The sequence below is a fragment of the Chiloscyllium plagiosum genome, chromosome 21 (genome assembly GCF_004010195.1).
Source record: "Chiloscyllium plagiosum isolate BGI_BamShark_2017 chromosome 21, ASM401019v2, whole genome shotgun sequence".
Taxonomy (NCBI): domain Eukaryota; kingdom Metazoa; phylum Chordata; class Chondrichthyes; order Orectolobiformes; family Hemiscylliidae; genus Chiloscyllium; species Chiloscyllium plagiosum.
Window position 1 is genome coordinate 54,760,367 of NC_057730.1, and position 22,236 is coordinate 54,782,602.

At 43.1% G+C, this 22,236-nt stretch overlaps 1 protein-coding gene across 1 annotated transcript in view; it reads left to right on the forward strand.

The window, feature by feature from the left end:
* Positions 1-250: 250 nt before the first annotated feature.
* LOC122560898 (bMERB domain-containing protein 1-like) overlaps positions 251-22,236 on the forward strand; it is a 70,676-nt gene continuing 48,690 nt past the window's right edge. The window contains exons 1-2 of the mRNA XM_043712129.1: positions 251-446; positions 21,217-21,340. Coding sequence (XP_043568064.1) covers positions 341-446; positions 21,217-21,340 — 230 coding nt within the window. The 5' untranslated portion in view covers positions 251-340. The remainder of the gene's footprint in view (positions 447-21,216; positions 21,341-22,236) is intronic.

Consider the following 22,236-nt stretch of genomic DNA (forward strand, 5'->3'; position numbering starts at 1 on the left):
TTCTCTCCCTGCTTGCAATGTTGTTTTTTTCTTGTAAGGAGAAATATACAAAATAAAATGGCAATTAAAATAAAAACAATCAATTTGAACGTCCCTGTGGGTTTTCTCACGGGCTGCACAGAGTATGGTCCAACAGACTAATGTACCATTCCTGCTGAACGCTCCCAGGTCGATCCTAGAGAAATTCTCCCCTTTCCATTTGATGTTTGGGAGCTGCCAGGCCATCTCTGTACATGCGCATTTAGCCAGAGCTGACATCAGGAGGGAGGTGGATCCTGGCAATGGATCCAGTGAGAGGAGAGCAGTGAGGGACAGGGAGAGGCAGAGGCAGAGGCGAGCCATGGAGCTGAAGAGTCCAGTGCCAAGTGCTCTGGATAGCAGGCACTCACTGAGGAGCTATGGGGCTGTGCAGGAGACAGAGTGGAGCATAGCAGCCGTGGGCAAAGGCAAGTAGCTGCTGACCTGAGCTGGCATTCACCGTTCTCACAGGCAGCGCTTTTTGTTTTGTTTTCTGTTTGTAAAAGGGAGAGGAGCTGTGTTCTAACACCACACTCAGAGCCGGGGGCTGGGATGGCTGAGCGCAGCCTGGTCACTGCTCCCAGCGTTAGCTCCAATCCTGCCCGGTTTTCCCAGGCTGACTGCAGCCTCAGGATCAGAGCTGGCTGCGGGAGAGAGTTACACTGAAGGGAAAAATAGATGCATTACAGCCCAGCGTGGGAATGGGCAATGATAGGGATTTGCTCTTAGTCAGCCAAGCGCTGATTTGAAGTTGTTTTATTGTTGTAATAAAAAAAATGCAGAATAATGTATTTATTTACATGGATTATTTCTGCAACAAACAGAGGCTTTTCGACACCTGCTTAATACTTGGCAAAATGTGAACATTCCTTGTGGCAGCTCTTCGTTCGTTGTATCCGCACATTCAAGTTATAATGAGATTTAAAAAAACACAATTACTGCCTGCTGTGACACAGGAACTATCCAGTGGCAATGACTTTAGTTGCCGAGAGTGTCCCCTAAGATAGTTGTTTTAAGGCTGAGTAAGAACACAATGTTGATTGCATTTAACAAAACAATAAAAAAAATGTCGGGATGACCCATCAGGGCTGTCAGCACCTGTGAGGAAAATGCGGGTTCATGTTGCAGGGTTATTTATCTTGATTTCTCATAGGGAGCAAAATGTGTTCATGGAAACTTGGGAACTGGAATGACACACACACACATTCTAATACTGAGAATGCAGAAATAGATTTCCGGTATGCTCTTCGGTGTATGAAAAAGTAAAATGACCAAAACGGGCAGCAGTGTTGAATAAGTGGAAAACATGCCTGAGTTCACAATTATTAACGTGTCAGAATCTATCACTCTCCCACTACCATGAAGAGTTAGGTGTAACCCAGGCACAATGGTTACATCACACATTATCGTTCAGTGACAATGTACAATTGTTAAGTACTGTACTCCTTGGTAGAACAGTAATAGAGTTTGACTTTAAGCTGGTGTTGATTCCTAATAGCCCTTAATTTGTAGAACAGTGAATTATTCCACATGGAATCTTAGAGTAGGATAAAAGGTCAGCACAATATCCAGGGCCGAAGGGCCTGTACTATTCTATTTTCTATGTTCTAAAAATTGCACATTTAAAATGGCCAGATGCAATGATTCCACATGCTCCGAAACAGTATAATCACAATACAGCAGAAGGAAATATTTGGTAACAAAAAAACAGAAATTGTTGGAAAAGCTCAGCAGATCTGGCAGCATCTGAGCTCTGAGGAAGGGTCACTGGACCTGAAATGTTAACTCTGATTTCTCTCCATGCTGCCAGACCTGCTGAGCTTTTCCAGTAATTTCTGTTTTTTTGTTTGATTTACAGCATCCACAGTTCTTTTGATTTTTGTGAAATATTTGATAACTGTGTCACAAAGGAGCATTGTGTTTATTTGTATGAAATGGAATGTAATGCAAGTTTAATTTATTTTTTAAAAAGTGGGTGTGCTTGATATATTACTCACATAATTTAACTTGTGATTGAGTTCTGACATTGGATGTCACCTGGCAATAGATCCATCTGTAACTTTCTCAAAAACCCATTCAGATAGAATTAAGCATAAAGCCGTATGAACACAGTATATTTGCCTGAGATGATTTTGTTTACATGTCCCTCTCTTGTACATTTTTGATTTCTGTTAAATAATTGTAGCTTTAAGAGTGAATGATTTCTGTTATCTGTTTCCCTGAAATGGTTTGCAGGATTGGATCATGCTGCATGCTGTGACTGATAATGACCAATTGTTTCATGCAATCAGTCTGGATCAAATGAAAAATTCTGTGCAAGTCTCATTTTGGAACAGAATGTGAAAATGCACTGAACGGAATTGTAGGTTTGATGCAGTTTCATCTTGGACAAAAATTTGCTTTCTTTTAACATTTTGATGTAAAATGTACATTTTGCTGTCTGGATATTTGAAACAGAAACAGAAACATTGGAAGTATACGGCGCAGAGAGAGGCCATTTGAGCTGATCAATAATGAGTAATCCAGCCTTATGCCACTTCCAGCTGTCGCTATGTAACCCTGCAGGTTATGACCCTTTTAAGAACATGTCCAAGCTTTTTTTTTGACTAAGTGCCATGATTGTTTCCGTCTGTAGCTTTCTTTGACGCTATGAATTCCAGCTCTCTGTCCACCATTGAGATCTTCACAAAACCTAAATGAAATTTTACAGCCTTTTACTAAGTTAGCTGTGTTGGCTGGTGCCTGAATTTAGACAGTGGTTTCGATTCCAACTCCAACCAAGTTAGACATGGACCCTGCCCCTAACCACGAAGAGCATCAAGAATAGCTTCGTCCCCACTGTTATTAGACTTTTGAACAGACACCTCCAATATAATTCTGATCTCTCTCTCTGCACTTTCTCTGTGACTGTAACACTGTAGTCTGCACTCTGTTCTGCTACCCTGATGCACTTTGTATGGTACAATCTGCCTTTATAGCACTCAAAACAGCACTTTGCACTGTAGCTCAGTACATATGACAACAATAAATCAAACTCAAATTCAAACCCTTGATGGCAAAAATGAGGACTGCAGATGCTGGAAGTCAGAGTCTAGATTAGAGTGGTGCAGGGAAAGGACAGCAGGTCAGGCAGCATCCAAGGGGCAGGAAAATCAACATTTTGGGCAAAAGCCTTTCATCGGGAATGAAGCCCTGATGAAGGGCTTTTGCCCGAAATGTTGATTTTCCTACTCCTTCAAACCCTTGATGTCCATCAACTGATAAAGATTATATCTAACTCTGTCTTAAATATGCAGAAGGAATATAGGTACAGATGGAGTGCCACACTGTCAGAGGTTCTGTCTTTTTGAGTGATCAAGGTCCAATCTGCTCCTTCAGGCTGATATAGAAGACCCTACAATCCTATTTCTATGTGGAAACAGATTGGTTTTCCTTGGTGTCCAAACCAATATTAAACTCTCAACTACCATCACCAGAAAACCAAATTTTTCATCTTTACTCATTGGTGGAACATTCCAAGATCTTCAAAGGTGGAAGATTTCCTTCTAACACTGATAATATATCACAGGAAAACTAGAATATTATCGCGAGTTACTTGGTGTTTTTAATCTTGTGTTTTCTGCCGTGACTGTCTTCCGAACAGATAGTATAATTGTTCCTGATATAGATGTTAGCCATTTCTGATTTATCTTACCCAATCAGACAGGGTCAGTCTGCAGTTGTGTGGTGAATCAGGTGAAGGACTCTTTGAATTCAAGTAATGTAACTGAATGGTTATTTCCCGTACAACTGCTACAAAGTCCATAGGGGTCTACAGCATGGGAAAAGGCCCTTCTGCCCATTGCATCAATGTTAAAAACAAGTTCCAAACTATACCCTTTTCTAGGAGAAAGTGAGGACTGAAGATGCTGGAGATCAGAGCTGAAATATGTGTTGCTGGAAAAGCGCAGCAGGTCAGGCAGCATCCAAGGAGCAGGAGAATCGACGTTTTGGGCATAAGCCCTTCTTCAGAAATGAGGAAGGAGTGCCAAGCAGGCTAAGATAAAAGGTAGGGAGGAAGGACTTGGGGGAGGGGCGTTGGGAATGCGATAGGTGGCAGGAGGTTAAGGTGAGGGTTATAGGCCGGAGAGGGGGTGGGGGCAGAGAGGTCGGGAAGAAGATTGCGGGTCAAGAAGGCGTTGCTGAGTCCGAGGGTTGGGATGAGATAAGGTGGGGGGAGGGGAAATGAGGAAGCTGGAGAAATCTGCATTCATCCCTTGTGGTTGGAGGGTTCCTAGGCGGAAGATGAGGCGCTCTTCCTCCAGGTGTCGTGTTGCCATGGTCTGGCGATGGAGGAGGCCAAGGACCTTGACGGATATGGAAGGATCCCTTGGGGCCTTGGAGGGAAGTGAGGGGGGAGGTGTGGGCACAAGTTTTGCATTTCTTGCGGTTGCAAGGAAAGGTGCCGGGAGTGGAGGTTGGGTTGGTGGAGGGGTGTGGACCTGATGAGGGAGTCGCGGAGAGAGTGGTCTTTCCAGAAGACTGATAGGGGTGGGGAGGGAAATATATCCTTGGTGGTGGGGTCTGTTTGGAGGTGGTGGAAATGACGAAGGATGATACGATGTATCTGGAGGTTGGTGGAGTGGTAGGTGAGGACCAGTGGGGTTCTGTCCTCCTCTTTAACTCCCCCTCCCACTCTGCCAAGGACATGCAGGTCCTTGGCCTCCTCCATCACCAGACCATGGCAACACGACGCCTGGAGGAAGAGTGCATCATCTTCCGCTAGGAAACCTCCAACCACAAGGGATGAATGCAGATTTCTCCACCTTCCGCATTTCCCCTCCCCCCATCTTATCTCATCCCAACCCTCGGACTTAGCACCGCCTTCTTGACCCGCAATCTTCTTCCCGATTTCTCTGCTCCCATCCCCTCTCCGGCCTATCACCCTCACCTTAACCTCCTTCCACCTATCGCATTCCCAACGCCCCTCCCCCAAGTCCCTCCTCCCTACCTTTTATCTTAGCCTGCTTGGCACACCTTCCTCATTTCTGAAGAAGGGCTTATGCCCAAAACGTCGATTCTCCTGCTCCTTGGATGCTGCCTGACCTGCTGCGCTTTTCCAGCAACACATTTTTCAGCTATACCCTTTTCCAGTCTTGGCATTACCTGTGATGAAGGTTCCTACCTCTCCCACCCTCACAGACAGCGAGCGCCAGATCCCCTTTGCCCTCTGAAAACGTCTTTCCTCACATCCTCTCGAAACCTTTTGCCCCTTACTTTAAGTCTATCGATATGTTGCAAAGGGTATGTTTTCCTACCGAGAGGTAGAACATGTAACTTGCTGTGGAGCAACATATCGATGAGCTACTTACTTTTAGAGAGTCCCACAGTGTGGAGACAGGCCCTTTAGCCCAAACTGGTCCTTGCTGACCAAAATGTCCATCCACACTATCCCCATTTCCCTGCACTTGGCCCATATCCTTCTAAACCTTTCCTATCCATTGTCCAAATGCCTTTTAAATGTTGTTAATGTACCTGTCTCAACTACTTCCATTGGCAGCTCATTCCATATGCTTACCACCCTCTGTGTAAAAAAAGTTGCCCCTCAGGTTCTTTCCCCATTAATCCTAAATTGATGCCCTCTAGTCCTTGACTCCTGCAAAAAAGACCATAACACCATTAAACCATAAGATATCAGAGCAGAAATTAGGTCATTTATCCCATTGAGTCTTCTACGTCATTCAATCATAGTAGACATGTAGGAGGCTGGGAGAACACAGCAAGGCAGACAGCATCAGGAGGGACAGGCAGGAGGCTGGGGGAACACAGCAAGGCAGGCAGCATCAGGAGGGACAGGCAGGAGGCTGGGAGAACACAGCAAGGCAGGCAGCATCAGGAGGGACAGGCAGGAGGCTGTGGGAACACAGCAAGGCAGGCAGCATCAGAAGGGACAGGCAGGAGGCTGGGGGAACACAGCAAGCCAGGCAGCATCAGGAGGGACAGGCAGAAGGCTGGGGGAACACAGCAAGGCAGGCAGCATCAGGAGGGACAGGCAGGAGGCTGGGGGAACACAGCAAGGCAGGCAGCATCAGGAGGGACAGGCAGGAGGAACACAGCAAGGCAGGCAGCATCAGGAGGGACAGGCAGGAGGAACACAGCAAGGCAGGCAGCATCAGGAGGGACAGGCAGGAGGAACACAGCAAGGCAGGCAGCATCAGGAGGGACAGGCAGGAGGAACACAGCAAGGCAGGCAGCATCAGGAGGGACAGGCAGGAGGAACACAGCAAGGCAGGCAGCATCAGGAGGTGGAGAAGTTGACGTTTTGGGTGTAACCCTTCTTCAGGACTGGGGGTGGGTGTAAGGGGAACTGCAGATAAAGGGGGTAGTGGGGGCAGGGTGGTGAAGTGGCCATTCAATCATGGCTGATAAGTTTCTCAACCCCATTCTCCTGCTTTCTCCCTGTAACCATTGGTCCCATTGATACTCAAGAGCCTATCTATCTCCATCTTTAATATACTCAGTGACTTGGCCTCCACAGTCTTCTATTCCACACATTCACCACTCTCTGGCTGAAGACGTTTCTCCTTATCTCCATTCTAAAAGGTCTTCCCTTTACTCTAAGGCTATAAGACCATAAGACATAGGAGCAGAAATTAAGCCATTCAGCCTATTGAGTCTGCTCTGCCATTCAATCATGGCTAATTAGTTTCTAATAAGACTGAGTGCATTCACCCTATCCATGCCTCTCATGATCTTGTACACTTCCATAGGACCCCCCTTCAGTCTCCTACACTGTAATGAAAAATGTCCTTGCTCGTCCAACCTCTCCCAAGAACTCAGTCCCTTGAATGCTGGCAACATGTAAATTTCTTCTGCACTGTTTCCAGTTTAATAACATCCTTCCTTTAGCGAGGTAACCAGAACTGAACACAATTCTCCAAGCACGGCCTCACCAATGTCCTGTACAACTGCAGCATAACTTCCCAACTTCGATACTCAATGCCCTGACTGATTTCTTACCAACTCAGCAGATGCTGATGGAAATGGTGCACGTGGGTATTGGAGGGAAAGCAGGAGATTGGTCCTGGGTAACAACGCTCGTTTAAAGAGCTGATGCAAACACAATGGGCTGAATGGCCTCCTGTAACAATTTGTGGTTCTGTGCTAAACTGGAATTGAAAAACAAGAGATAATTTCATTTTAAAGTTTGCAGATGGCATAAATGTAGAAGGTAGTGAGGAAAGCAGTTACTGACATCAAGGCCGCAAATGTAGAGTTGAAGCAGGAAGACACAGGGGATGTGAAGTTTAATGCAAGGAAGTATGAATTAATTAGATGTGGTTGGAAAAGTGTGCAGAGGTGATAGAAACTAGCTGGTGCAATTCCAAAGATAGTGCCACGCCAAAGAGAACTGGTGGAGAAATCTTTGAAGGTGGCACGTAATATTGAAAAGTTAACACATGGAATTTGTGCGATAAAGTTTAAATGCAAGAGCATTGTGGCTAAACTAGCCTTAGTAGGTTTACTGTAGCCAGTTTGAGAGGTCCTACTGCAGGAAGGATGCCAGAAAAGGGCTCAGTGGAGATTCACCAGAATGGCACCAGGATGAGGGCTTCAGTTATGGGAAAAGACTGGCATTTTCCCAAATGGAAAAGAAAGGGAAGTTTGATGACACTCAAAAGCATGAGGAGTTTGATAGCGTAAAGAAGGAGAAAGTGATTCCAGAGGACTAAAGGTAATGGACAAAAGAAATAGAGACAAACAGGAGGGAAAAAGATACGTTAATTACCAAGTTCTGTTATCGAATGGAATGCACTGCCAACAGGAGTGATAAATTAGATTAAAAACCAAAAGAATCGCAGAAGCTGTAAATCAGAAACAAAAACAGAATTGCTGGAAAAGCTCAACAGGTCTGGCTGCATTTGTAGAGAGAAATCAGAGTTAACATTTCTGGTCGCGTTCTGACGAAGGGTCACTTGACCTGAAATGTTAACTCTGATTTCTCTCCACAGGTGCTGAGCTTTTCCAATAACTTCTGATCTTGGTTCTAATAAAGTAAATTCTCTGATGACTGAGAAAAACAAAATTGTTTTGGTGTTTATGAAGGAAGTATGTGAAGACTGAAGGGGAAGAGTAGGGGAGTGGAGCTGATTGGATTTTTGAAGAGCAGGCACAGAGGCGATGGACCGAATGGCTCTATTCTGTGCTGTCCGAATCCACAAGGTCAGATGTAAATACAACTTGAAGCACAATCTCTCTTTACCAGCAGCAATGCATTGACTGTAACCCAAGTGTGTGGGAGCTGGGCCATCCAGGTTTTGAGAATCTGGAGAAGACTGGGGAATTGGGAAAAGAGGGGGAGTAATGATATTAATTAAGCTGCAGAATTACTGCTGAACAAAGCAGTGATCTCAGTGAGGCTGATGAGTAATTACGACAATGTAGGCAAAACTAAAAAAAAAGCTGAAGATGCAAGACTCTGCCAGAATTTGTCTCCTGATTTTGTTAGTGGGAACATAATACAATATAAAGATATATAATGCAGACACAGAGTCGGAGATCATGTAACAAAATCAAAGCTCTTGTCATTTTTACATGAATTGTGAGAGGCAGATCAGTTTTTTATTTGTTTATAGGATGTGGGCAAATCTTGATGAGCTGAGAAGTAACTTGGCCAGAGTCCTACAGCATGGAAACAGATCCTTCGGTCCAACCAGTCCATGCCGACATTGTTCCCGAACTATACTATCCCACCTGCCTGTTCCTGGCCCAAATCCTTCGAAACCTTTCCTATTCATGTACTTATCCAAATGTCTTTTAAATGTTGTAACAGTGTTCGCATTCATCACTTCCTTAGGAAGTTCATTTCACACACAAACCACTCTGTGTAAAACAAATTGCCCCTCATGTCTTTTGTAAATTTTTCTCCTCTCACCTTAAAAGGGCAGCACGGGTGGCTCAGTGGTTAGCACTGCTGCCTCACAGCACCAGGGTCCCAGGTTCGATTCCAGCCTCGGGCAACTGTCTGTGTGGAGTTTGCACATTCTCCCCGTGGATGCGTGGGTTTCCTCCGGGTGCTCCGGTTTCCTCCCACAGTCCAAAGATGTGCAGGTCAGGTGAATTTGTCATGCTAAATTGCCCATAGTATTAGGTGCATTAGTCAGAGGGAAATGGGTCTGGGTAGGTTTCTCTTCAGAGGGTCTGGTTGGTCCTAAGGGCCTGTTTCCACACTGTAGGGAATCTAATCTAATCTTAAAAATACACCCTGTAAACTAGGCATTAATGTAAGCTTACAGCCAAACAAGAGGAAGAATGTTTTGCTAAGTCCAAAATGTTCCTGATGCAGGGCTTACGCTCGAAACATTGACTCTCCTACTCCTTGGATGTGCTTTTGCAGCACCACACTCTCCACTCTGATCTCCAGCATCTGCAGCCCTCACTTTCTCCTCAGTACGAAACATACATCCAAGAGACAAAGGCTCCATTTGTTTGATTAAACAATCACGCTGAGAAGAGGGGTTGAGAGACAGTAGCAAGCTTAAAGACAAATGCAGTAAAAAGTATAAATGCAGGAGAATAAAGCAAAGAACCGCGGATGCTGGAAACAAAAACAACAATTGCTGGAGAAACTCAACAGATCTGGCAGCATATGTGAAGAAAAAAGACATAACATTTCAAGTACAGTGACCTTTCCACAGAACTCAGAACTTCTGAAGAAGGGTCACTGGACTTGGATGGGTTTATGAACAGGAAGGTTTGGAGGGATATGGGCTGGGGTGCTGGCAGGTGGGACTAGATTGGGTTTGGATATCTGGTCAGCATGGATGGGCTGGACCGAAGGGTCTGTTTCCATGCTGTACATCTCTATGACTCAAAATGTTGACTCTGCTTTCTCTCCAGAGATGCTCTGCCAGACCTCCTGAGTTTCCCCTGAGTTTTGTTTGTTAGAAATGGACTGGGAGAGTGATATAAAGGAATACGGGTTACAAAGAAAGTAATAAGATGTGCAATAAATAAAAACTGAACAACTGGGTTCTGCGCAAGAGGTTATCAACGAGAATGTGAGTGCCTGGATTTGGAAAATGTTGAAATTCAGAAGTATGAGAGTGAAATTTCAGTTGTATACAAAGTAAGGGCTGTTTTCCTTGGAGCATTGGAGGCTGAGAGGTGACCTGCTAAGAGGTTTATAAAATCATGAGGGGCATGGATAGGATAAGTAGACAAAGTCTTTCCCCTGGGGTGGGGGAAATCCAGAACTAAAGGGCATAGGTTTAGGGTGAGAGGGGAAAGATATAAAAGAGACCTAAGGGCAACTTTTTCATGCAGAGGGTGGTGTCTGTATGGAATGATCTGCCAGAGGATGTGGTGGAGGCTGGTACAATTGCAACATTTAAAAGGCATCTGGATGGGTATATGAATAGGAAGGGTTGGGAGGGAAATGGGCCGGGTGCTGGCAGGTGGGACTAGATTGGGTTGAGATATCTGGTTGGCATGAACGGGTTGGACCGAAGGGTCTGTTTCCGTGATATATATCCCTTTGGCTCTCTGATTCTATGTTGGAATAACTCAGCAAGTCTGGCAGCCTCTGTAGAAAGAGAAGTAGTTTACGTTTTGAGTCTGATATGGCTATTCTTCAACTGAACTTGAAACTTTAATTCTGTCCTTCTCTCTCCTCAGATGCTGCCAGACCTGCTGAGTTTTTCCAATATTTTTAAAATTTTATTTCAGATTTCCAGCACCTGCAATGTTTTGCTTTTTATCAAAGCACTTGGTTCAGTTTTGATGCTGAATCTCAGGAAAGGCTTACTGGCTGTGGCAACAACACGTGGCAGATTCGTAGAATCGCTGTTGGTATTTTTGAGTTAAATCAGAAAGCTAAGTTTCAGAAACTCTATTCTTTTGAATTTAGATATATGTGATATGATCTAATTGAGGTATTATACAATGATTTTGGAGATTCCACAGGTTTAATTCAAACAGCTACTTCCTCCACTACTGAAATCAGGAACCAAAGTGCCATATCTTAAAAATTAGAGCTAACTGTTCTTCTGAAATATCTTGTAGCTGTTAATGGTGCTATGTAAATGCAGAGTATTGCCGTTGGAAATCTGGCTGGGAATTTCTGATTTTTTTTTCCAAAGTGGGATAGCTGACTCTGTACCAGTCACACGATACCAGGTTATAGTCCAACAGGTTTATTCAAAATCACAAGCTTTTGGAGCACTGCTCCTTCATCAGGTGAACCTGTAAAAGCTTGTAATTTCAAAATAAACCTGTTGGACTGTATCCTGGTGTCATGTGACTTCTGACTTTGTCCGCCTCAGTCCAATACTGGCACCTCCATATAATGCACAGGATGCACATCCACAGGGAAAGGGAAAACTCAGGGGATCTTGTGAAAAATCAGGCTCTTAACTGGTTACTCAGGAAGCTTTTTGGTGCGTAATCTCGTGGAAACTTGATGTCCTGTTCCTGCCTGCTAGCCAATCAGAGGCTTTCAGCAGCCGTCTCCCTAAACCCCATCTGATTTCCCTTGTCAGCCCCCAGATAGGGGCAGAGAGAGTCCCCCCCTCCTCTCCCAGCCCTCCATGACCAACCCTGTAGACAGGCCGATCTCTTCAGCTGCTCAGGAAGGCTGCCTCTGCCCTTGTTGAGAATAGAGTTAATCACAGAAGCCCTCAAGTGGTCATTAGCTGACAACTTAAAAGCCTCAATTGGTGGTAGGTCAGGGGTATCTGGTAGGTCACTGTATCAGGGTGACACAATGGCTCAATGGTTAGCACTGCTGCCTCTCAGCACCAGGGAGCCGGGTTCAATTCCACCATCGGGCAACTGTCTGTGTGGAGTTTGCATGTTCTTCCCGTGTCTGCGTGGGTTTCCTCCGGGTGCTCCGGTTTCCTCCCACAGTCCAAAGATGTGCAGGTCAGGTGAATTGGCCATGCTAAATTGCCCATAATTCAGGGATGTGCAGGCTAGGTACATTAGTCAGGGGTAAATATAGGCTAGGAATGTGTTGCTGGAAAAGCGCAGCAGGTCAGGCTAAATATAGGCTAGTAGGGTAGGGGAAAAAGTCTGGGTGCGGTACTCTTCAGACAGTTGTTGTGGACTTATTGGGCCGAAGGGCCAATTCCATAGTGTAAGGATTCTATCTCCTCAATGCCAACTGTCTCGATTTATCTTCCCCTCTTGCCACCTTCTCTGTCACCTCTCGGTTGGGGAAAGATTTACCCTGACACCCCAGATGAGGGTATTCGGGCACCTGTAGTAAAGACAGGTACGTACAGGAATGGGGAGGTGATGGGCTAGTGGCATTATCGCTAGACTATTAATCCATGAAACTCAGCTAATGTTCTGGGGACCCGGGTTCAAATTCCACCATGGCAGATGGTAGAATTTGAATTCAATAAAGCGAAAAAGGAATCTGGAATTAAAAACCTAATGATGACCAAGAGTTAATTATCAGGAAAAACTCCATCTGGATCACTAATGTCCTTTGGGGGGGAAACTGCCGTCCTTACCGGGTCTGGCCTACACATGACTCCAGACCCACAGTAATGGGGTTGATTCTTAACTCCCCTCTGGGCAATCAGGTATGGGCAATAAATGCTGGCCGAGCCAGCGATGTCCTCATCCTGTGACTGAATTACAAAAATCTCCAACATGACCAGACTCAAGAGGCTAAATTTTCCTATTTGAGATTTATTTAGGTTAAGTCATATCATGTGCTTTCAGATTACCCACCAATTTCTTCCCAATCATTTCTCAAATGATATAATTTCATTGCAAATAATTAATACTATTTTGGTTTCACTTTAATGTCTGAAATTGTGAAGGTTGCTTGTTACAGTAAAACATGATGTAAAATTTATTTACCATTGACCTTTGTTATTTTATTGTGGGTTTCTGTGGAGGTATAATTTTAAGAATGTTGCTGCTGTGGTAGTTTGTAAGTAAGTGTCATTACAAATAGGGATGACTATTTTGGCATCAAATGACAATGTATTACCTGTTCTATAAATTCTCCATTTTTGTGTGCATGGTAAATTTGAGTTTTGTTTTATGCACTGCTACAATCCCAGTGGATAAGGCAAATCCCAGAACGAAACCCTGGCTTCATAGACTTGGTTTTTTTTTTTGCAGTTGGTTAATGTGGTGGTTAGGCACTGTAACTTACTCACATGAGGCTGCCAAGTTCTTAACAAGGGAACATTTTATTTTTGCACAAAAGAAGTAAACAAAGCTGTATATGGTGTGTCCAAAAGCCTGAAAGATATTAACACAAGCATGAAAACAAATATTCAAGTTGTTTTCCAATGTGATCTGCTGCAAAGATTCAATGCAAGAGAAATATCACTTCTATTTCAGCTTTTTATTTGTCATTTGACTAACCTTTCTGGAAGGACTTCCCCTTGGACAGTTGAGATTGTTTGTTTATGATTTCTTTCTATGTCAATTGGTGTGAACCTCCCAAACCTTACATGCCTAATCTTTTATATTTTATGACCCAGAATATTTATATCCAAAGACGTCTGGTTTGGAAACTCCACAGTCGAGTGTGGGCGCTGGAAAAGCAGAGCAGGTCAGGCAGCATCCGAGGAGCAGCAGAATCAATGTTTCGGGCAAAAGCCCTTCATCAAGGGCTCCAGCATCTGCAGTCCTCACTTTCTCCTAATTGGTTGGAAACTCCACAGATGAGAATGCACTTCTGCTGAAGTGACTAGTTCCCCTAACATGTTTTTCTAAAAAAAATCTTGGTTCTCCTGCAAGGAGAAAGACTGTCATCTTCTGAGTTTGAACTTTCTATTTTGAAGTCAAAACTGAACTAATTGCTTTAATGTGTTTACTTTGCCTGTCAAAAACCCAACAGTATAAATATTTTATCCATTAGCATAAGAGTTCTCCCAGGCACTTGACTGTAGTCACATGTTTCCTTGGAAGTGATATATTTCAGTCACCATTCCAAATTGATCTTCTGACCTTTTTTTAAAAACTTCATGGAAGTTTAATCTTCATTTTAAAATGCAAACCCAAAAATATGCTGTGTATCATACATTTTTCATTACACTACATCGTTGCAAATTAGAACAGTGGGTACTCTAGAGATTAGGTTGCAATGCCATGTCTGTTTTCTGTATTTATGTATATCTGTTTCTATCAAATACAACTTAGTTTGTTATTTCTGCTAATTGTATTTCCATACTGTATACTTAATTTTAACCTTTCACAGAGTCATACAGATGTATAGCACGAAACAGACCCTTTGGTTCAACCCGTCCATGCCTACCAGATATCCTAAATTAATGTAGTCACATTTGTCAGCACTTGACCCATATCCCTCTAAACCTGCCTATTCATATGCCCATCCAGATGCCTTTTAAATGCCTTTTAATTGTACCAGTCTCCACCACTTCCTCTGGCTGCTCATTCCATACACACACACCACCCTCTGCATGAAAAGGTTGCCCCTTAGGTCCCTTTTAAATCTTCTCTCTCTCACCCTAAACCTATGCCCTCGAGTTCTGCACTCCCCCATCCCAGGGAAAAGACCTTGTGTATTTACCCTATCCATGCCCCTCATGATTTTATAAACCTCTATAAGGTCACCCCTCAGCCTCTGATGCTCCAGGGAAAACACCCCCAGCCTAATCAACCTCTTCCTATATAATTGTTGACTTGCTTGGCGGGTTGCAGAGTTTTATTTGGGGATTAGTATTAATCTTAATTATTGTTACAACATTTATATCGTACCTGATACTGAATGTGTTCTAAAAGGTATTAGGCAGGCAGATAATCTGTGTGCACTTTAATTATTAGAAAATAATCAAAAATAGTGCTACACGGTACAAAATGGAACCTTCCCATTCAATAATTGCAGCTTTGATCGCATATGCCAGCTCCTTGAATATCAACATCTTGATTTGCTTCTATTGATCTAGCACAAAGAGAATTTACTGGGATTTAATTGCAGAAAAAAAGTGTAAATATTTTGAACTATTAATAAACAAGGTATTTCTTTACACCGTGTTTGAATCATTTCCATATGATGAGGGCAGGGATGTTTTCTATCATTTCATAATTCAGGGCACGTAGGTGTCACTGGCTAGGACATTATGGATTGCCAATCCCTGATATCCCCAGAGAACGCAGCAATGAGCAGTCTTCCTGAACGATTGCAGTCCACATAGCGTAGACGCATGGCTGAGGTGGTGGACTCAGCCTGGACAATCACAAAGGCCAACCTCCCATCTGTAGAATCCAGCTACCAGGCCCGCTGTCAAGGAAAGGCTGCCAGCATTCTCAAAGATCCATTCTACCCCAGCAATGTTTTTCGACATCCTCTACCATTGGGGAGAAGGTACAGAAGCCTGAACGCACACATACGCCGGTTTCGTAACAGTTTCTACCTAATGTTATTAGATCACTGAATGGACTCTCAAACTCTTAACATTTGTCTGGACCTGTGTTTCTGCTTCTGCCACTGTTTATCTATTATTTACTTATCCAAAGACAAAGCTTTTCACTGTGCCTCGGTACACGTGACAATAAATTCAATTCAATTCCGTTTTCGAGGAAGCCTCAGGATTTTGACCCAGTGACACTGAAGGAACAGCAATATATTTAAAATCAGGATAGTGAGTGGCTTGGAGCCAAACTTGCAGGGGGTGGTGTTCCCATGTATCTGCTCCTCTTGTCCTTCTAGATGGAAGTGGTTGTGGGTTTGAAAGATGCTGTCTAAGGATCTTTGGTGAATTTCTTCAGTGCATTTTGTAGTTGGTACATGTTGCTGCTACTGAGCGTTGGTATTGGAGGGAGTGGATGTTGAAGGTGGTGGATATGGTGCATCAATCAGGCTGTTTTGTCCTTGATGGTGTCAAGTTTCTTGAGTGTTGTTGGAGCTGTATCCATTCAGACAAGTGGGGAGTATTCTATCCCATTCCTGACTTTGAGCCTTGTCGATGGTGGACAGACTTCGTAATAACGCAAGCAAACACTGGTATTTTGTTTCCATCTTCTTGGACTCTCCCATTAACTGTAACCAGATGTCCCTCCAAATCTGTCTTTGTCTCACTTCATTCATCAAAATATTAATCAAACAACAACTCGTAAATGCAAGGCCTGAAACCTTCCAGTTCATTCTCTTTATTAAGATATGGTTTCTCACATCGAGTATTAAACATACATTATCAGTTCCCTAAAGTAAGATTTTTGAATTTATTGTGCAATGACGTATGATAACTTATACACCATTTGATCATGTCACGTTAATGAAATTCAGCCTGTATTGCAGAGAGTTATCGAATCACGTTTCCTTGATATTACAAACTCCATGAAAACCCGAACACGCTACCAAGGATATTGTTTCTTGCTTTGCATTGTGTGCCTTGTCAGCAATAATTGCATTTCTAAGATTGTATCTGTATTTCCTTTTTTATTTCTGAGCGTATTACCTGATTTCTATCAGACATTCTGTCCCAGATATGAGCTTTACACAAAGCAAGATATTTATATTGTAGAATCAGTGAATTGAAAATGCAATTGAAAAGTAGAAACAATTTTATATTCCCAAAGCAAGATTAACAATTTCAGGCCGACTTGTTAAAACATTTTATAGCCAAAGAATATCTTCATATAATATTGCCCAAAATGTTCATATAGAGTTTGCTCCTAACAGTTATTCAATTAGCATTGAAAAAAGGAGGCATAAAATAAATCATTCATCCTTTAATTGGTAACACCTTTTATGCTGTTTGAGTTTTTCAGTTTTGATTAGTGTCCTCGTTGTTTTGCACATAGTGGTCCTAGTGAGCACTTACATTCGAGAAGGCTGATAAACCGTGCATATTCTCAGAACGTCTTTTATCAAAAGAATTGTACTTGTCTGCTTCACTTACAAAGACTGATGAACTGAATGGAAAGAGACAGCTAATTAGCATCTGTAATATTTTGCCTGAACTTCAGGTCATTCACAGGACTTCATTTCCCATGAAATGCTTTTTTTTAGAAAGATTATTGATTGTTTTAAACCCAAACACACTAGGTCACGTTATACGTAGTCCAATCCCACAAACAGGGTTAATCTTTTTTGATTCTGCTGGTTGACGGTGAGATGTTGATCAGACCTTACCAGCAACAAGACTAGGCCATTTGGCCCTTCAAGCCTGATCTGCCATTCAATAAGATCATGGCTGATCCTCAACTCTACATTCCTGTGAATCCCCGATAATCTCTCATCCCCTTGGTCATCAAGAATCTTTCTGCCTCTGCCTTAAAAATATTTGAAGTTTCTACCTTTTTTTTGAGGAAGAGAATTCCAGAGACTGTCAACTCCAAGAGAGATGACATGATTCTTCATCTGTGTCTTAAACTTTTAAACAGTAGCCCCTCGCTCAACTTTCTCCCACAAGAGGAAACATCCTTTCCACACCCACCTGGTCAAGTCCTCTCAGGATTCTATGTTTAAATTCAGTCACCTCTTACTTTTCCAAACTCCAGAAGATGTGGGCCTGGCCTGTCCAGCCTTTCCTCATTCCAGATGTTGGTTGAGTAAACCTTCTCTGACCCTGCTTCCAACTCATTAACATCCTTCTGTAAGTACAGTGCCTGGTGCTGTACACAATACTTTAGTTGCTATTACACCAGTGTCCTGTATAACTGAAGCATAACTCCCTACTTGTGCATCAGAACAATTTTCTGTTCCCGCTCATGTAATTAAAGGTGAGCATTTGGACAAAACTGAGATGGAGGCCTCAAAAATGGTGGTGGTTTGACAGGAAATGGTCAAGTTTCTTACAATTTGGAACGTAGTACGTGGGAACAAGACTGTCCTGCCCCAACATTCAGTCCCATCATGGCTGATTAAAGACTTAATCCCTTTCATTCACCCTATCTCCATTATCCTATACACCATGGGTAATCAGAAAGCTATCAATCTCTACCTTAAAGACTGAGCTTCCAGTGCTGTTTGTGGTAGAAAATTCCAAAGATTTGCAACCAGCTGAGGAAAATAATAATCTCTCTTCATCTCAGACCTAAGGGACATTCATCTTATTTTTAAATTGTACGCTCTGATTCTAGACTCCCCAATTAGGGGGAAACATCTTACGTGACTCTATCCTCTCTATCCTTTTAAGTGTTTTGTAACTTTCAATCAGATCACCTCTCATTCTTTAAAAGAACACCAGGCCCGATTTGTATGATCTCCCTTTGTAGGACAGTCCCACCATCCCAAGAACGGGTCTGGGTGAACCTAGGACCCAGCTGGGGGCCCGAGTATAGGTCCTTGTAGTACCCCACTACTCAAAGCCTGCCAATGTGAGAATGCCTCATTTATTCCTACTCTGTTTTCTCTCTGTTAACCAATCTTTAATCCTTGTGAATATGTTACATCCTATCCAATGTACTTTAATTTTTCTAAACGAATCCTGTGGGGACTTTAACAAAAGCCTTCTGAAAATCTAAGAAGTCACTGTCTCTATTTTTTATTGATTATGTCACGAACCTCTTCAGAAATGCATTAAGTTTGTCAAACATGGATTCTCATTCACAAATCCCTGCTGACAGTGACCAGTCAGATTATTATCATCCAGGTGTCTATTTATCCCATTTTTATAATAAATTCGACCAAGTTTCCTGATGAACGTTGTATGGCTGACAGCTCTCTAGTTCCCTGTACCCTTTCATACATAATGGGGTAACATTTACAATATTCCAGTCTGTAGAATTTTGGAAGGTAGTGCATTGACCATCTCTGTAGTCACCTCCTTCAACACCCTGGCCCCTAGACTCTCAGCTCCTGGGGATTTATCAGCTTTCAGCCCCATTATTGGCCCCATTATATTAATCAAAACCAAAGGTGCAATATGAGAGACCCTGCTAGGGAATATTACTGATTGTGGTCATCTAAAGCCTCCCTTGAATATCTGATCCAGGAAGGATCGCTGTACCAAAGCAGCACTAGCCCAGTACGTTCCTCACGATGACATTACAGATCGTCATCCTGAGGTTGTTTTTCCTGATGTGGCAGCTGGGAACAGTTCAGGTCAGTTGATGCTGAATACCAAAGCACAGGAGAGCAAATGCTGAACTCCTGTAGGTTAGATTATAGTTTTAGAGGAGCTTTAGAAATGTTACAGCAAGAGTTTTTTTTTCCATTACTGTCTAACTCCTTTCCACAGTAGCCCAGGATTTCCTGCAAGGGGGTACTATTTGCTGAACTTGCTGTTACTAATTTTGGCTGGTTTTCTGAATAAAACTGTACTGTAGTGAGCTCTCAGACTCTGAATGACAGAGCAAGAGCTGAAACAATGGCATGTTATCCTATTGAATCCCTACAATGTGGAAACAGGCCAATTGGCCCAAGGAGTCCACATTGACCCTCCAAAGAGTATCCCACCCAGACCCATCCCTATTACTCTACATTTACCCCTGACTTATGCACCTAACCTACACATTCCTGAACACTATGAACAATTTAGCACGGCCAATTCACCTAACCTGCGTAACTTGCACTTTGGGAGAAAACCAGAGCACCCGGAGGAAATCCACTCAGACACAGGGAGAATGTGTAAACTCTACCCAGACAGTTGCCCGAGGCTGGAATCGAACCTGGGTCTCTGGCGCTGAGAGGCAGCAGTGCTAACCACTGATTCACCGTGCCACCCCATTTGTTGATCACTTGGAGCCATGGGGTTTGGGGAAGAAGATTTCAGCAAACAGCGGTATAATCCTCTGAGATCAGCTTTTAGAGTCGTAGGAATGTACAGCGCTGAAACAGACCCTTTGGTCCAACTTGTCCAGGCTAACCAGATATCCTAACCTAATCTAACCTAATAAACCATTTGCCAGCGTTTGGCCAATATCCCTCTAAACTCTTTTAAATATTGTATTAAACTTTGGAGTGGCACTAGAATACACATATGCCGGAAAGGTTAAGAGAAGTGAACGGATGTGGATAAATGAAAGAAGTTTGGAGATAGTGGGGAGTGCAAATGCTGGAAAGTTAGAGTGGATAAAATGTGGACTGGAAAAGCACAGCAGGTCAGACAGCATCTGAGGAGCAGGAGAGTTGATGTTTTGAGCAGGATCCTTCATCAGGACTGACTGAGTCCTGCTGTGCTTTTTCCAGCTCCACATTTTATTGATTCTAAACAAAAGAAATGACTGGACTGAGTGAAATCTGTCTCTTTTCCTTTTGTAACATGACACTGATGAACACTTGCCCTCAGAAATTGAGTCAAACACAGATAGCATCGGGGAGTACAATTTAATTTTGCCTCTTGATTGAACGTGCTGATCTTGGAACTGTATGTGCCAGGTCATCAACGCTCTTACCTTGAATTTAAATGGCTATGTTCCGATTCTGAGCTCTGTTACACAAACCACAAGATTCCCATTGGTTCTCCTTTGTGGATTGAAGCAGGATGCTATTGAAGTATCTCCCAAAAAGTTGTCAAAAACATGGGATTGATTTAAAAAAAAACAGGAGAAAGTGAGGACTGCAGATGCTGGAGATCAGAGTCGAGAGTGTGGTGCTGGAAAAGCACAGCAGGTCAGGCAGCATCCAAGGAGCAGGAGAGTTGACATTTCAGTCATGAGTCCTTTGTCAGGAAGGATGCAAGGCTTATGCCTGAAACATCGATTCTCCTGCTCCTCAGATGTTGCCTGACCTGCTGTGCTTTTCCAGCACCACACTCTCGACTTTTTAAAAAAACCCCATCTGACCCTCCTGAATGGAGCAGATGAGCTCATGGTAAAAGATTGTAATGTGACCTTAATTTAAAAAGAAAGGCAACAATTACCCTGGTGAAAATCAGGCAGAAATCATACTCCATGTATGAAGTTTGGGATGGATTTGATGCCTACACTATAAAAACAGCGTTGTAGAATTTAAGTTGCATGTGATTTGTAGCATCTCAACCTAGTAAAACTGGCTTCATTTAACAGGTAATTTGAGAGCTTCATTTATAATGTAACAGGGCGAGAAAAAGACTGTCTCAATCCAATAGTAATTTATTTTGCTCAAGTCATTTGACATTTATTTAAAGAAGGAGATGTACTGTTTGCAGCTGAATAGATGCTGACTGGTGAATGTGATTGGATTTGTTGTCAGTCAACATTAGAGAGCTGCTGGCACATGTCAGTTGTATTCAAGGTTGGTTGGATTGATGGGAATGGCTTGTTTTGTTTGTTCTGACTTTGCCAATGTCTCCTACCTCGCAGATCACCTCGACATCGTCTCGATGGCCGACTTGACCATGACCCCAGATGAAATTGAAATGGAAATGGTACGGATCCAGCGACTTCGAGAGGTGTTGGTGAGGAGGGAATCAGAACTGCGCTTCATGTAGGTATTTGGACATTTAACTGGCTGTAAAACCATGTGAATAAGAGTGCGTTATTGATCCAGGTAAAATACTGCATTCAGTGCACAAAGGGATATTTGTAATATCACCAAGTTAGTAATCCCCAGTTTTAAGGGAGGATCACCAGACTTGAACCGTTAACTCTGCTTTCTCTCCACAGATGCTGCCAGACCTGCTGAGCATTTCCAGCAATTTCTGGTTTTGTTTGTGTAGCAATCCAGACATCCAGGTTAATATTTTGAAGATGCTAATTCAAACTCCACCATGGCAACTCATAGAATTTAAACTCCACTGATAAATCTAGAATATAAAAATCAATCTCAGTAATGGTGACTGTTAAGACAATAGACAATCGGTGCAGGAGTAGGCCATTCTGCCCTTCGAGCCTGCACCACCATTCAATATGATCATGGCTGATCATCCTTAATCAGTATCCTGTTCCTGCCTTATCTCCATAACCCTTGATTCCACTATCCTTGAGAGCTCTATCCAACTCTTTCTTAAATGAATCCAGAGACTGGGCCTCCACTGCCCTCTGGGGCAGAGCATTCCACACAGCCACCACTCTCTGGGTGAAGAAGTTTCTCCTCATCTCTGTCCTAAATGGTCTACCCCGTATTTTCACGCTGTGTCCTCTGGTTCGGCACTCACCCATCAGCGGAAACATGTTTCCTGCCTCCAGAGTGTCCAATCCTTTAATAATCTTATACGTCTCAATCAGATCCCCTCTCAGTCTTCTAAACTCAAGAGTATACAAGCCCAGTCGCTTCAGTCACCAGGGCCCTGTACAGCTGCAGAAGAACCTCTTTGCTTCTATACTCAATCCCTCTTGTTATGAAGGCCAGCATGCTATTAGCCTTCTTCACTACCTGATGTA